A 17,516-nucleotide genomic window follows, 5' to 3' on the forward strand; every position below is an offset into this window, starting at 1 on the left:
CACCGGTTCTCAACAAGAACTGGTTTTCAATTCCCAACGCTATATGAGATGTAATATTTTTTAGCATTACTTTCATATTTTTAGTATATTTAGTAATTATATGTGTCTTAATAACTCTGTAGCTTTTACATCTCTTTTCAGCAATCACTGTCATGATTCTGCTGCATGTGCAGGATCAGGAAGTTGGTGAGTGAGTTTTCTCTTCTATATCAACATTAGTTCACATTTTGGAGGAACAAGAATTTTTTTGAAAGAAAAATTTGGTTGTCATATTTTTAATGGGATTATTTACTTTTTTAATCTTTTACTGTTGACGTGCAGTATACCCATTTTAGCAGTAAAACTCTAAACTGAGTCTTTGATTTTTCTTTGTTTCAGATGCAGTTTCTCTTCGTGTTGTTCCAAACAGATTGCAGTTCTTTGAATATGAATCACTAACATTTCACTGTGAAGGAGTCGATTATTGTGCAGTTGTGCATAAATTCAAAGGGAAAGTAGAATCATGTAGTAAAGCTAACAAGAGGACACCAACAGGATCATCCTGCACCTTTAAAACTGTTTATACAGACGACAGCGGAGAGTACTGGTATGAGTCTGAGGAAGGAAAAGGAAGTAACATTATCAACCTCTCTGTCACTGGTACTTTTGAAAAAAAAAACCAACAGATTTTTTATAATAAATTGTAATTAAATGTAATTTCATGTATTTAATTATCAAATGTATTTCATTTAGCTGGTCCTGTGATCCTGGAGAGTCCTGCTGTTCCTGTGTTAATGGAAGGAACTGTGACTCTGAGCTGCAGAAGCAAAACAGCTTCCTCCAACTTCAAAGCTGATTTCTACAAAGATGGAGGTCAGATCCATAGAAGCTCCACAGGAAACATGACCATCCACAGAGTTTCAGAATCAGATGAAGGAGTTTACAAGTGTAGCATCTCAGGAGTTGGAGAATCACCAGAGAGCTGGCTGAAAGTCACAAGTGAGACACTGAGATGTTTTAAATGAAGGTGATCTGAATGACAGCTGATGCTTTTCAATGCTGGTATCTCTTTGTATTAGCATTTTTGAATGCTAAAACTAAATTGCAGATTACACCCATAATTTTGACAATAAAGGGCTATTCTATTCTATTCTATTCTATTTTTTTTTGGCAAGATTCTTCTCCATGTTGTTATGCAAGAGCTAAAATGATGGTTTACCATTCTTTTTTCATGTAAGCCTTTCTGTTTTTTCAGACCATCATTTAGTCACTCAAACTACAAAGTATACAGTCAATCCACACAGTCACAAAGAGGCATGCCATTCCTCCTCTGCTGCCACACCTTGGATCATTGTCACCATTTTAGTCAGTGCTCTGTTGGTGGTAGTGGGACTGCATCACTTTGGAAAAGATTGCTGGAAAAGAGGTAATGAAAATTATTATTAATGTTATTATTATCAGATGGAAAATGAGTCTATAAGGCAGATGCATTATCAGATTTTCTCATCCAACGTTTTTTAATACAATTGAATGTCATAAACTACTGGGCTTGAACTAAGAAATCCTCTATACCTGTTTAATGGGTTTTAAAACAACAACAACAAAATAAAACTTTTTTGAAATGTATTTCTTTAAACTTCATAGAGGCCGGCAAGGTGGATGCAGGTAGAGTAACATATGTTGTTATAAGAAAGACAGGAGATATTTTACTGAACAGTAGAACAAAATTACTTCTTTGAATAAACGGGTTGCTTTTTTTTTTTCTCAGGTGGTGATGTCTGTAGCTTTGGTAGAGTTGTATGTCATATTTATAAATGTATAGATGTGAGTGATAATTTGAGCCTTCAAAACATACGCCTCAAATGAAAACCACATAGAATATAATTTTAAAGCTACTGTATCTCAGACAGCTCAGAATAGTAAAATGCCGCATGAAGTACAATTTCAGACATGCATTCAGTTTCAAAATTAACTTTATATTAAACCCAATTACTTTCTTTTTTGATCAATAATATTCAGTGACTAGCATTCATTGTCTTTTTTTTTTGCCTATGGTGTGGTAATTGGTAATTAATTATTTCACATCTGCCAGGATATTTCACAGAGACCAAAATATTGCACATAAAAAGGGTAGAGCTGAGTGTAAAAGTGTAAAGTCTAATATTTTAGTTTAGTACAAAAATAGCAAAAAGCAAGAAGTTGAAGAGCAGCTGATATTTTTGCAGTCAAAGTAGAGTTGACTTGCAAACAGCAGAAATTCAATTAGAAATGTCAGTTTTTGTTAGCTCAGTAGCAACACCTTACATAATGGGCCCATGAATGGCTTCAATTTTCTTTCTAATCTTGAATGTCATTTTTTTTTTAAATTTAAAATCAAATCTAATAAATGCATTAAATAACAGACAGGGATCATGATCACTAATATTGCTGTGGTTATCATTCCCCTCACTCTCACTGTCCCTCTCCATCACAAGCTGAAGATGCATCACTCTCTAGACCAATTTCCAATAGCTTAGGACTCTGTGACACTCAACAGCAAGGTAAGACTACCTGTGATTAAAAGCTATTTTAACTTTAGCATTTAAAAATCCAAAACATCAGTAAGTAATTTGGTATAATCTAAGACAAATAAGTGTTTTATTATGTAAAATGCTTTGGATACCAACTGATTTCATTCCATCTGTTGTCAAAGCAGAAGCAGGAACCAGCAGAGAGATGCCCTCAACAGGTCCCTGCCAACCCATAGCAGAGGATCCCTTCTATTCTACAATACAGTAAGTAGAGATTATGCTTCATGTGCTGCAGTCAGGTAATAGTAATTAGTAAATTTGGGATTTTCTATATAGACAGTTACCTACTATTACCTGACAATGGAATATGTATAGTTTGTCATACATTTCACTCACACCCAAATTTGTGTATTAAAAGCCATGATATACTGTAAAAAGTATGCAGATTAATTCTTTGTTTTTTTGATGACATTTTTTTATGTTGTGCTTTACATTTTTTCTCCTACAATTCTTTTGTTTACAGGTTGCAGAGAGAGAGATGCACATAATCACATCTGAGTAAGAATGAAATCAAAGAAGCAACCCAGTTTTATCACAATGTTGTTGTTTTTTTTTTTTGTAATTAAACAAGATGTGCATTTTCTGACAGGTTTGGTTTACATGTCTATAAACTGTTAGAGTTTTTCTTCATTCAGTCAGTAACAGCTGCATGTCATTCCCACGGTGTTATACACATATAAAGTTTGAACATAAGCGTCTTTGCTAAAGCTGAACTTTAACCACCACGTTTGATCTTTCTGTTTTTACACATGTATGAATGTTGTTTCAATAAAAGAGATGCTGCAGCTTTCAATGACACCCACTGTGGTGAACCTCTAATCTCAAAGTGTCACATTACTTTTTTTCCAAAACAGACGCAATGAGTTTGTGGTCAGAAATGAGATATAACTGCCATGTTCGATACAGAGCATGACTGACTTTAAGTGTGGTCTGTTACCCAGACAAAATAAGTGGTGTTTTGTTTTATTGCTTCAGCTTCTTTTTTGGTCAGACTGTGTGAAAGCAGAATTTAGGAGCTAAGTGAGGGAGGCAACACTCAGCTCCTCTTGGTTTGGCCTTAACAGAATAGGTTACAGTCAGTTATTTTTTCAGTCAGTGAATATTAATTATTTCAGCAGAATTTACTTTCTCTGTGACATAATGCACTTACTAGTTACTTGTGTGTATACGAACTGGACACAATGGTTGCATCCTTCTGTGGATCACAAATTCAGTTATGAAGTGATTTGACAGTTTTAAGAAATGGGGATCTTAAAATACTTTTAAATGTCTGTAACATCGTACTATAACTCTGATAAAGTACCCACACTATTCTTCTCTATAGAAGACTGCAGTGCCTTTTGGGGACACACATGTGACCTATGACTTTGTTTGTATAAAACATATCATCTTAAATAGCAGATAGTACTTACATTTTATGTCTTTAACTTAAATTAGTCATAATCATCTGATAGATGCAATATTATCTACAGATTCTTTCACTGCCTTTCATATATATTTATTTAGTCTTTTTCTCAAAATGATCTTTGTGAGTTAACTTCTGTAATTACTTCCTCCAAACCATCAGAATGTCTTTTAGACCCCATTCCTACAGGACTGCTCAAAGAAGTCCTGCCATTAATGAATGCTTCAGTCTTAAATATGATCATTATATTATCCATATTGTCAGATTAATCTCTTTCTCTCTTCCACAACATGTATTTTATCCTGTTTTACTTCTCTCACCCTAACCTGTCGCAGCAGATGGCCGCCGCTCCCTGAGCCTGCTTCTGCTGGAGGTTTCTTCCTGTTAAAAGTAGAGATGGGTATTGTTTAGGTTTTATCTGATACCGGTGCCAAACCGGTACTTTTGAAACGGTGCCGGTGCTTAAACGGTGGTCAAACTGGTGCTTAAAGAATGGAGAACACAAAATTGGTCCAAAAACCTCTCATGTTCAGCTGTTTTTTTGTAAAAAGATAACAATGTTAGCCTTTTCTGCAGCTATGGGGCATATATGCTAACACTCTTGGCTGGAAGCAGTGCTTAAACAATGGGAAAAAACACCAACTTTGTCCAAAAACCTCTCATGTGTAACTGTTTTCCACTTTTTCTTTGGTCATTTTAGCCTTTTTGGCCAGGGTGAAGGGAGTATCTGCCATCAAACAAGAAGACAGCCGCATGTAGCTATGATGGTGTTTGCTAGTTCACCTTACTGCATTAATGTAATAACGTGGTTAGCCTACTCAACGTAAATTAAACACGAACAACATTAAGCTACTGACCCAGAGAAGAACGGCTGCTGCTGCCATCATCATCCATCATTATTTCTGCTACACTGGCAGGGCTAGGGGCCAGGACTCTACTCTTCGGGTTTTGGGGGGATGTTGCAAACTCCGATAACAGGCAACCCACCCGCAGTAGATGTGCTCGGTGTGAGGTCTCGCAGCAAATACGGCGCATTTCTCGGCTTTTAAAAAAAAACGCTATGCGTCGCCAGGTGTTTCATCGGATTTGAGGTGTTACCTCCTTTGACAGTATCACAGTATCACCTTAAATCACATGTTGCAGGCTGCTGAGTTTGCATATTTTGCTGTGAAGTACAGCCAGAATTTTGACCGCTTCGCTTTGGGCATTTTTAATCTGTAGCTCTGCTCTAAAAGAACGTACGTACCTGGACCCGCCTACTATCCTTGGAAACGTAAAATGATTGGCTAGAATCTAAAGTGTATCACAGCTCAGGAAAAAAACCCCCACAGAAATAAAGCACCGAAATGTGCGCTGCTTTTCGGTCAGTTTAGTAGTAACCAGACCGGTATCCGGTGCCATGATGGCACTGGATACCGGTACCCATCCCTAGTTAAAAGGGAGTTTCTCCTTCCCACTGTCGCCAAAGTGATTGCTCATAAGTGGTCAAATGATCAGTGGTTTTTTCTTTGTATGTATTATTGTAGAGTCTAGCTTACAATATAAAGCACCTTGAGTTGTGTTCAAATAAAAGTGAGCACAGATGAATTGAGTCATTGTTTTGCATTTGTGCCTTTCTTTGGTGTACTTTGATGTACATCCCAACAAACAGTTATGTGTCATTGTTGCTGTTTTTACCTTCAGTTTAACATGAGTGTATTCACTGCTACCAGCAACAAGGATTACTGTAGGATATGATATGATACTTGCTGCTCAACTTTTGGCAGTAGTCAAAAATAAAATCCCTCTACAGCAAAAGGGTAACTTCCTTACTTACCAGCCAAGCCTGTACTCTGGGCTTAGTAGTAATACACATATTTTAGCATATTAATACATTAAAGTCAGAGTGGACATAGAGAATAAAAAATGATTACAAGATTTCTGTAAGACAGGATTTGTTTGTTTCCTCCCCCTCTGAAAGAGAACTGTACACCAAAGCTATTTTTTTAAAGTGTTGTTTCAGCAGCAGAAATGAGTCACAGTGGTTTAACTCAAAAAGACATCATGGAGGTGAGAACTCTCTGCATCAGATTGTGTGAATATTTTTCTGAATTAAAAGAAAATTATGGAGTTCAATTTTTTTAAAACATACATGAGTAATTCTCAAATGTGATATTAATGTGTTTTTCATGCAGAGGAATCACTTGGTGACGACTCAGAGAAAGGTCAAGTAGAAGTGCTGCAGCGCCCCCTGTTGCAAAAAGCAGGCATTACAGCACTCCTTGTAAAAAAAGAAAAAGAAAAAAAAAGGAAACCTCTTTATGAGCTAATACTGTATGATAATAAACCTCGCTTGTCACAATCGGTCTCCATGTGATTTAACTGAAAGATTTTTAGGCCAGAAAGATGCCCTTCCCAATACAACAACAAAGGAACTTGTGTCTCCTTCTGCACAAATAAATAAATCAAATTCAAGAATAATGGAATGACTCATAGCATCTTGTTTAAATAATATTACACAGTAGTTACTGTTGGTGTAGTAGTAGTAGAAGTTTGTACTGTAATGGACTGTAATGTACTGGAAGTATAGTTAAAAAAAACCAAAACAACAACAACGGAATCCTAACTCAGGCTCTGACTGTTCTCATTTCCCTCTTTATGTGTTGAGGTAAAGGTCATCTACAATGTAGGCAACAGAAAATAGAGCAATTAAAAAAATCATTGTTTTTTTTCCACTTATGCGTTAAAAAAAACGATTCAAGCTGAGTGCCTTCATTAGAATTAAAATGTAGAATGAAATAAATTTGAACATGTACTAATAATATTATTTTATTACATTATCATATTACATTATATATGCCTATACTTTCTTGTGAAAGTACAGAATATCTATACTTTTGCCAAATCTGACTCAGTGTCAAACTGCATGTAACCTTTTTTGCCTAAAGAAAATGAATGTTCTAATGTTTTGTGATGCACTGCAGGTGGCAGAGTTGTACAATGAACTGCAAAGGACTCGCCCAAAAACTGAACACACACATACACTTACTGGCTTCTCCATAGATCCAAACAAGCATTGTGACTTTAATCTCGGGATTCAGAATTAAAGTCAGAAAAAACACACTTTTTTCCCAGTGGCCTCTGGAAGTGGTCCCTCTTGGAAGTTGGAAAAACAAAAGTTATATCAGTAACACTGATATAACCTTGCCTCCAGCAAAACCCCACGCAGCATTGCCAAGGCATTCAAATTGTTTTGACCATGAAGCATTTATCCGATACTAATTTAATTAGTCATTTTAGTTCATTGTTGTTAAAGGAGTTGGTAGCCTTTTGAAGAACCTGTCATCATCTTGTCTCATTGAGCAACCTGGTTACTGTTATTACATTTTATATGATTTAATGTTATATAAAATTGCAACATACAGTGTTTATTCTAGCTCCATAGAAGATTAATACAAAATTTGATTCCTTTTTTTTTGTTTTTTTGCTCGTCAGTCACTTCATTGGGTACACTTGTTCAACTGCTCATTAATGCAAACATCTAATGAGCCTACTATATGTTAGAAAATCAGTGTTTTTAGGGAGACATCAAGACGGCCTGCTGGAGTTCAAACTGAATATAACAACAAGGGAGAAAGTTGAGACTTGATAAGTTGAGAAAGTCGTGCATAGAACTAACATAAGGACACCAACAGGATCATCCTGCAAAATGAGAACTCTTTATACAGATGAAAGTGGAGGTACTGGTATGAGACTGAAGGAAAAATAAGAAGCAATATTATCAGCATTTGTGTCACTAGTACACAGTGTTGGTCAAGTTACTTGAAAAAAGTAATCAGTAACTAATTACTGATTACTTCCCCAAAAAAGTAATCCTGTTACTTTACTGATTACTTATTTTCAAAAGTAATTAATTAGTTAGTTAGCTAGTTACTTTTTAAAAACACAATTTACAACCTGAATAAGTAATAAAACAATAGTCAAAGGAGCTTGCAAAGAAAAGCATCTGGACTTCTTTAAGTTGCTTGAAGACGTTTCACCTCTCATCCGAGAAGCTTCTTCAGTTCTAAGGTCAAATGGTGGAGAGTCCCAGATTTAAACCTAGTGGGAGTGACCCCCCACAGAGGGACAAAAGGACCCCCTGATGATCCTCTAATCGCCTGAGCCAAGGTGGGAAACTGGGTGTGGGTCCCAATCAGCCAGAGTTTCGGGTGTGTTCATTGTGAAACCTGGCCCCACCTTATCATGCGAATTCCTGAGGTCAGATGGCCCAGGATGTGAGTGGGCGTTAAGGCGTCTGGGAAGGGATCTCAAAACTGGATTATAGATGGCAGACAGTTGGTGTCGTAAACCCCCGCCTCTGTTCAAAGATGGTCGCTCACAGTGGACATAGATGGCTTCTTTCACTCCTCTTTCAAACCATCTGTCCTCTCTGTCCAAAATGTGAACATTGGCATCCTCGAAAGAGTGTCCTTTATCCTTAAGATGCAGATGGACTGCTGAGTCTTGTCCTGTGGAGGTGGCTCTTCTTTGTTGTGCCATGCGCTTGTGAAGTGGTTGTTTGGTCTCTCCAATGTAGAGGTCTGAGCATTCCTCGCTGCACTGTACAGCATACACCACATTGTTAAGTTTGTGTTTTGGCGTTTTGTCTTTCGGGTGAACCAGTTTCTGTCTGAGCATGTTGCTGGGTCTGAAATACACTGGGATGTCATGCTTGGAGAAAACTCTCCTGAGTTTCTCTGATACACCGGCTACATAGGGGATGACAATGTTGTTGCGTCTGTCCTTCTTATCCTCCCTCGCTGGTGTCTGGTCTTCTTTTCTGTGCCTCTTTGCTGACTTTAAGAACGCCCATTTAGGATAGCCACACGTTTTGAGTGCTTCCTTTACATGTGTGTGTTCCTTCTTTTTCCCTTCAGGCTGTTCCACCAGTTTCCCACCTTGGCTCAGGCGATTAGAGGATCATCAGGGGGTCCTTTTGTCCCTCTGTGGGGGGTCACTCCCACTAGGTTTATATCTGGGACTCTCCACCATTTGACCTTAGAACTGAAGAAGCTTCTCGGATGAGAGGTGTAACGTCTTCAAGCAACTTAAAGAAGTCCAGACGCTTTTCTTTGCAAGCTCCTTTGACTACGATGACCTGGATGACTGAGAACCTTCACAGACATAATAAAACAATAGATCCTCTGGATGCTCTGGATGCTGTAAAATGTGCCCACCCCCAAGGCCCTATATGTCTCTTTTTAAAACTTGTTTTTTTAGTTTTGGAGTTAGACCTGTTACAGATTGTCAACTTTTCTTTAATGTCAGGTGTGTTTCCAGAACCACTAAAAGCTGCTGTAATTAAACCTATACTGAAAAAGGACAATCTTGAAAAGACACAAATGAACAACTACAGGCCGATCTCAAATCTCCCATTGTTAAGTAAGATCATTGAAAAAGCAGTTTCTCAACAGCTCAGTTACTTCTTAAAACAGAATAACTGCTATGATGCCTTCCAGTCAGGTTTTCAACAGAACCACAGCACTGAAACCGCTCTGACCAAAGTGTTTAATGACATATGTCTGAATACAGACAGTGGAAAAACTTCAGTCTTAGTTTTACTGGATCTCAGTGCAGCATTTGATACAGTTGACCACAACATATTACTGAAACGACTGGAGAACTTGGCAGGTCTTTCAGGAACTGTACTAAACTGGTTCAAAACACACTTAGAAAACAGGAAATACTTTGTATCAATAGGTAACTTCACATCTGAGCAGACAAGTATCACATGTGGAGTTCCCCAAGGTTCCATCTTGGGACCCCTTGTGTTTAACATTTACATGCTCCCACTGGCACAGATTATAAAGAACAACAAAATAAACTACCACAGCTATGCAAATGACACACAAATATATATCACAATGTCACCAGGAGACCGAGGCCCTGTACAGGCTCTTGGTAAATGCATTGAGGAAATTAATGACTGGTTGTGCCACAATTTTCTCCAGCTAAACAAAAACAAAACTGAGGTAATAGTCTTTGGTGCCAAAGAAAAATGATTACAGGTCACCAGAGAACTTCAATCTATACACTTAAAAACCACAAACCAGGCGAGAAATTTGGGTGTAGTGATGGATGCAGACCTAAACTTAGAAAAACACATTAAGACAATAACAAAATCAGCTTAGTAGGCTTGATTACTGTAACAGCATCTTTACAGGTCTACCTAAAAAATCAGTCAGACAGCTACAGCTCATTCAGTACTCTGCTGCTCGAGTCCTCACTAAGACCAAAAAAGTGGACCACATCAGTCCAGCTCTGAGGTCTTTACACTGGCTGCCTGTCCGTCAGAGGATAGACTTTAAAGTTCTGATGCTGGCCTATAAAGCTCTGAATGGTTTAGGACCAAAATACATCAATGACCTCCTGACCCAGTATGAACCTTCCAGATCCCTCAGGTCCTCTGGATCGGATTTTTATCAGTTCCCAGAGTCAGAACCAGACACAGAGAAGCTGCATTCAGCTTTTATTCTCCATATATCTGGAACAAACTCCCGGAAAACCTCAGATCAGCTGAAACACTCAGTTTATTTAAATCCAGGTTGAAGACTCACCTGTTCTCAGCTGCATTTGAATAAAACACCAAATCCACACTTTTAAGCTTAAATTTCAAAACTTATATTTTAACTCCTGATTTTATCTATTGTTCTGATTTTATCTACTGCTTTTTAATCAATTTTAAATAATGCTTTTATTTGTTTTTGTTTTTAATGTCTCTGTAATTCACTTTGAATCACCTTGCTGTTGAATTGTGCTATATAAATAAACTTGCCTTGCCTTTAATCTTTTAACTTCATGCATCAAGCAAAAATTTAATTATATGCAACATTCTCTGACTGGAAGAAATTTGTTTAACATTTAAACCTATTTTCTGCATATTCCAGCACATAAATTTTTTTTTTTTGTGTTCACACTCACTCTTTCAAATAGATGCAAGTGAAACACAGCAGAAAATAAATAAAATCAAAGACTAGCGATCCTGTTGCTCTATTTTCACCTGTAAAGCAGGACTGGGGTAGGAGGAGGTTTACCCTGGTGCAGGTGTGCCGCAGAGGTCAGTGGAAGAGTCCGTGAGTTTCTCTGTGAATTTCCCATTACGTGGTAGCGCACTCGGTGCTTGCTTGGAAATTTTGGGTTTTTTTTCGCTGTAAAACTAAGTTTTTTTCCCACGCACAACAGACGCTAATGTTTTTGTCACTTTTTATGGAATCAAACTCAAAGTAAGGTCAGTACTTCCACGCTTTAAACGCTGCACGCTCATACTCTCTCCCACACTCCATATATTATCCATTGTTGATCTGCACACAGCTATTGCCATGAACGTCGCACTCGCTTACGTTATTGTCATGAGACATTCTCACAAAAAATCACGGTTTTAGTAACGCAGTAACGCAGCGTGCTTACGGGAAAGTAACGGTAATCCAATTACCGTTTTTGCAATAGTAATCCCTTACATTAGTCGTTACTTGAAAAAAAGTAATCGGATTACAGTAACGCCTTACTGCCCATCTCTGCTAGTACATTTGAAGAAAAATAAAGAAAGAACAACAGTCTTTGATACATTTTAATTACCTAATATTGCTTCCTATTTAATTAAAATTTAGTAAATAAATATCAAATGTTTGTTGTTTCAGATGGTTCTGTTATCCTGGAGAGTCCTGTATACCTGTGTGTAACGTTGGACCCAAGAAACATACGCTGGAGCGAATATGATGACAGCAGAACTTTTATTTAATACTGTGGTTTGTTTACTGGGACACAGACACTCCCGCTCTCTCTCTGCTGTCACGTCCGCTTCTCCCCTCCGACTGTCACTGCCAACATATAAAGAGACACAATCACTGTCAGATCCCAGCACACCTGTTCACCCCGCCCCTGCGCCGCCCCGGGAGCTCACTGCGTCACCCCTCCTCTGCAGCTGGCCAGAGACCACACCCACGCCACACAGTGTTTCTTTGCAAGCTCCTTTGAATGGAAGAAACTGTAACTCTTTGCTGCAAAAACAAAACTTCTTCCTACAAATTACAGCTGATTTTTACAAAAACAGAGGTCAATTCTATAGAAACTCCACAGGAAACATGATCATTCGCAGAGTTTCAAAATCAAATGAGGGACTTTACAAGTGTAACATCCCAGAAGCTGGACAGTCCCTAGAGAGCTGGCTAAAAATCTCAGGTGAAACGCAAGGATATATGAAAATGAAGCAAAGCTGTTGAGCCTCACACATAGCTATTTAAAATGTGTCAGTGTTGGGTCTGCACTTGCAGGCCCTGCTGGTTCAGAGACTTATCACCTCTTAACAAAGCAAGACAAACAGCCATCCATATTAACTTGCAAGCGAAGCCTGGTCGGAACAGACCTCGGAGGTGAAAGCTCCTCCACCTGTTTCCAGCCAACTCCAAAGAACCAGCCTTCCCTGCACCTGTAACATATGTGTTAAATACTTGTGAATTTCACCCAAAACACATTTTTTTGGATTAAATATGTCATTTTTGCATCTCACTCTCCTACCTGTGTGATCTGAGTCTGTGTGGGTGTGCGCTGCGTGATGACGTAGGCGCGTGCATGTGTGCCCCAGTCACAGCTCCTTTCAGCATGGCCGGAGGTAAGTCACTGCCACGTTGCTCTCAGCTAATTAAATCAGAATCAGAATCAGAATCAGAATGGGTTTATTGCCAGATGTTGAGGTTTACAACATTAGGAAATTGCTGCGGTGCTTCAGTGCAGACAATAAGAATTAAAGTGCTATGTAGAAAGAAAGATATGTGCATGAGATATACATGAGAATAAGAATTATGAGTGCTACGTAGAAAGATATATACATGAGTGCAGGTGGTGATCAGTGCCAAACATATATACATGAGAATAAGAATTATGAGTGCTACGTAGAAAGATATATACATGAGTGCAGGTGGTGATCAGTGCAAACATGGAATGATGCAGTGACACAGCGTAGGGTCATGTGTTAGTGGTGGGAACAGTCGTACGTTTATTGTTCATGAGTCCAACAGCAGAGGGGAAGAAACTGTTCTTATGGCGAGAGGTTCTGGTGCGAATGGACCGGAGCCTCCTGCCTGAGGGGAGCAGGTCAAACAGACTGTGTCCAGGGTGAGAAGGGTCAGCTGAGATCCGAGCTGCACGCCGCAGTGTCCTGGAGGTGTACAGGTCCTGCAGAGATGGGAGTCTGCAGCCAATCACCTTCTCAGCAGAGCGCACAACACGCTGCAGTCTCTGTTTGTCCCTGATAGTGGCTCCAGCGTACCACACGGTGATGGAGGAGGTGAGGATGGACTCGATGATTGCAGTGTAGAATTGCATCATCGTCCGTGTTGGCAGGTTGAATTTCTTCAGCTGCCTCAGGAAGTACATCCTCTGCTGGGCTTTCTTAATGACGGAGGTGATGGTGGGCTCCCACTTCAGGTCCTGGGTGATGGTGGTACCCAGGAAGCGGAATGAGTCCACAGAGGTGATGGGGGTGTCAGTCAGGATGATGGGGGGGAGTGGGGCTGTGTGCTTCCTGAAGTCCACAATAATCTCCACTGTCTTCTGGGCATTCAGCACCAGGTTGTTGTGGCTGCACCAGGACACCAGACGTTCAACCTCCCTCCTGTAGGCAGACTCATCCCCGTCAGAGATGAGCCCAATGACGGTGGTGTCATCTGCGAACTTGATTAGCTTGACAGACTGGTGGGTGGAGGTGCAGCAGTTGGTGTACAGGGAGAAGAGCAGAGGAGAAAGAACACAGCCCTGAGGGGAGCCGGTGCTGATGGTCCGGGAGTCCGAGACATTCTTCCCCAGCCTCACGTGCTGCTTCCTGTCCGACAGGAAGTCAGTGATCCACCGGCAGATGGGATCAGGCACATTCATCTGGGAAAGCTTGCCTCGGAGATGGTCTGGAAGGATGGTATTGAAGGCAGAGCTGAAGTCCACAAACAGGATCCTGGCGTAGGTTCCTGGGGAGTCCAGATGCTGCAGGATGAAGTGTAGGGCCATGTTGATGGCGTCGTCTACAGACCTGTTGGCTCTATATGCAAACTGCAGGGGGTCCAGGAGGGGGGCCGTGAGGGTCCTGAGATGGGAGAGAACCAGGCGCTCAAAAGACTTCATGACTACAGATGTCAGAGCCACGGGTCTGTAGTCATTTAGTCCAGTGATCCTAGGTTTCTTGGGGACAGGGATTATGGTAGAGGACTTGAAGCAGGCGGGCACATGACATGCCTGCAGTGAGGAGTTGAAGATGCCAGAAAACACTGGGGCCAGCTCGTTTGCACAGTGTCTGAGGGTGGCAGGAGACACACCGTCTGGGCCGGGAGCTTTCCGAGCATTCAGACTCCTGAACTGCTTCCTCACATCTGCTTCATGAATATGAAGAGTTGTGGTCGGAGGAGGTGGTGTGAAATCCTCTTTTGTGTGGGGTGAGGGGGCGGGTGTTGCAGGTGAACAGTTTGAAGGTGGTGATGGCTCTATGGAGGGGGGAGAGGTGGGGGAATGAGTGTCCAAAGTGCCTCTATTGTTGGGGCCGTTGGAGGTGTGAAGGCTGCCTGATGGCTCGTCAAAACGACAGTAGAAGTCGTTAAGGGTGTTGGCTAAGAGCAAGTCATCAGTGGAGTGGGGGGTTTTAGGCTTGTAGTTGGTGATATTCCTAAAACCTTTCCACACAGAGGCCGAGTCATTCTCTGAGATCTGCTGCTGCATCTTCTCAGAGTGCTGATGTTTGGCAATGTCCACTTCCTTAGTGAACCTGTACTTGGCCTCTCTGTAGCAGTCCCTGTCTCCGCTTCTGAACGCCTTACTCTTTTCCAGCCACAGCTTTTTGAGTTTAGGAGTAAACCAGGGTTTGTCATTGTTATAACTCACCCTGGTGCGTGATGGCACAATGCTGTCCTCACAGAAGTGGATATAGGAGGTGACAGTGTCCGTAAACTCGTCCAAGCTGTTAGAAGCAGCCTTCATTGTGTCCCAGTCTGTGGTCTCCAAACACGTGCGAAGCTCCTCCACAGCCTCGTTGCTCCACAGTTTTTTGGTCCTAACGACAGGTTTGGAGAGCTTCAGCCTCTGTCTGTACGCGGGGATTAGGTGGATCATGACGTGATCAGAAAGTCCGAGTGAAGCGCGCGGCACCGCGCGATAGGCCCCGCTGATCGTGCTGTAGCAGTGGTCCAATGTCCTCTCCTCTCTGGTCGGGCATTTAATATACTGCTTGTATTTCGGAAGCTCATGGCTCAGATTGGCTTTGTTAAAGTCCCCAAGAGCAATGATGAGAGAGTCCGGGTATGTCCGCTCCGTGTGGAGAATCTGCTCCGCGAGTGCGCACTGAGCTGCTTGCGCATCCGCGTCTGGCGGGATGTAAACAGCGGCCAGGATGAATGAGGCAAACTCCCGCGGAGAATAAAACGGTTTGCAGTGGATAAAAAGATATTCCAGAGAGTTTGTTCAGATCCCAAGCTGCAATGTGAACACATCCGAACCGCCGCATTTTTGTTTGTCATTAAGAGACTCATTCGGGATACGTTTTGTGGAGGGCGGAGTTCGCTAATATACACTTATAATGAGTTTTAGCCGAGAACACAGCTGAAATGCTAGCATGCTAAGTTAGCCTGATCGCTAGCGGCTTGAGAGCGTACTCGCGGCAGTCTTTTTTTTTAACAGCATGCACTCTTTTTTTCCTTCGTCAGGAGAGGTGTACTGGCAGTCGCGTCACACACACAGATCAGACACATATTTCTGTGTTGCAGGTATGGAGATGTTCTTGTGTTTTGGAGATGCAGTCTTTCATTCATTGTTTTTATAATTACAGTGTTGTATTGCCTGTTAGATGGCGGTTATTAATATGATTGTACTGAAGTATAATGTTTGAACTATAAGCACTAGAATATTGGGTCCTGGTTATTGAATTGTATTTATCTGACTGTTTATTTGTTTTTGAATTATTTTGTTTAGTCTTATAAGTTGTTTTTAATGGTTTTTCAGTGACATATTATTTATTTTGTGCTTTTTGTTTTTGAGAGCTTAAGTTAATGTGTTGTATTTGATTTATTATATTATTATAGTATTAATGAAGCTGCAGGCACAGCTCCTTTCAGCATGGCCAGAGGAGAGGTGTACTGGCAGTCGCGTGACACACACAGATCAGACACATATTTCTGTGTTGCAGATGTGCAGTAAACAGCCAAAGACCCAGTACTGTCTCCTGCCTCTTACTTTCATGCCAGAACACAACGCAAGAACAACAGGCGTAACACTTGAACGGGTTACACAGCCTTTATTGAAATGACACAACTCCCATTTTAAAACCATAAATGGTGTGTCGTAACAGTTAAAGCAGTGTGTGTGTGTGTGAGCATGTGTGTGATCGCTAGCGGCTTGAGAGCGTACTCGCGGCAGTCTTTTTTTTTAACAGCATGCACTCTTTTTTTCCTTCCTTCCAATCAGCAAATTAAGTGATTGCATCACTCTGAACGAGTTGAGCTACTGCAGAAAACTAGCACTGGGCACAACAGCCTCAATTTTTCTTCACTGATATGTGATTTTGACATTACATTTACTCATGTTAAGGGTTTTAATGAATTTCAATTTAATGTGATGATGCTTAGATTCACCTTCATATGACTTTTACTGTCCAGTATAAAGAAAGTATAAACTGTCAACCTGCAACCTATTTTAGTTTTACCGCACCAGAATCCTACGTCAAGCTTTGACTGTTCTCATTTCCCTCTTTATTTGTGAAGGTAAAGTTCATCTACAATGTAGGCAACAGAAAATAGAGCAATACAAAAAAACATTTTTTTTCCCACGTATGCTGGGAAAAAAACGATTCAAGCTGAGTGACTTCATTAGAATTGAAATTTAGAAAATAAGTAACACTGAATTTTTTAAAACATTGCCCCCAGCAAAATGTTTGACCTTTTTTGACTTTTTTTTTTTGACCCTGAAGCATTTCTACAATTCCAATTTAACTAAGGATTTTAGTTCATGGTTGTCAAAGGAGTTGGTAGCCTTTTGAAGAACCTGTCATCATCTTGTCTCATTGAGCAACCTGGTTACTACTAGTATATTTTATAACATTTAATGTTATATAAAATTGCAACATACAGTGTTTACTCTAGCTCCACAGAAAATTATTACCAAATTGGATTGTTTTGTTTTTGTTTTGTTTTTGTTTTTTTGCTCGTCAGTCACTTCATTAGGTACACTTGTTCAACTGCTCATTAATGCAAACATCTAATGAGCCTACAACATGATAGCAAATCAATGTTTTTAGGCAGACATCAGGATGACCTGCTGGAGTTCAAGCTGAATATAACAACAGGAAAGAATTTTTCAACCAAAATTTAGAAATAATGAGGCACCACTTTTGTGGACATCATTTTGATGAAAAGAGAAGATATTTCACATTTCACTTTCTAACTAAATGAAATCATTATGTACGCTCATGTGTACATGAACTATGTTTAAATAGCAGAGTGCATTATTTTATGTTCTCTGTCTTATCTGTCTTATGGCTGAAAGAACTTCAGTGATTTGCTGAATGCCAGAAA

The 17,516-nt window shown here is 40.2% G+C and overlaps 1 protein-coding gene across 1 annotated transcript; it reads left to right on the top strand.

Moving 5' to 3' along the window:
• The first annotated feature begins 744 nt into the window (after positions 1-744).
• LOC113015433 (uncharacterized) lies at positions 745-3,707 on the top strand. Its single transcript, XM_080293631.1, has 5 exons — positions 745-978; positions 1,235-1,405; positions 2,454-2,519; positions 2,675-2,753; positions 3,013-3,707. The coding sequence occupies exons 1-5, from the start codon at positions 774-776 to the stop codon at positions 3,035-3,037; spliced, it is 546 nt and encodes a 181-aa protein (XP_080149757.1). The 5' UTR covers positions 745-773; the 3' UTR covers positions 3,038-3,707.
• The last annotated feature ends 13,809 nt before the right edge of the window (positions 3,708-17,516 follow it).

Source organism: Astatotilapia calliptera, chromosome 3, assembly GCF_964374335.1.
Source record: "Astatotilapia calliptera chromosome 3, fAstCal68.1, whole genome shotgun sequence".
Lineage (NCBI taxonomy): Eukaryota > Metazoa > Chordata > Actinopteri > Cichliformes > Cichlidae > Astatotilapia > Astatotilapia calliptera.

Bases quoted from the DNA above. Each gene is read 5' to 3' on its own strand.
- LOC113015433 (XM_080293631.1), top strand. From the start codon at position 774: ATGGAAGGAACTGTGACTCTGAGCTGCAGAAGCAAAACAGCTTCCTCC. The intron at 2,520-2,674 runs GTAAGACTACCT...TTGTCAAAGCAG, and splicing joins CTGTGACACTCAACAGCAAG to AAGCAGGAACCAGCAGAGAG. The intron at 2,754-3,012 runs GTAAGTAGAGAT...TTTTGTTTACAG, and splicing joins CCCTTCTATTCTACAATACA to GTTGCAGAGAGAGAGATGCA.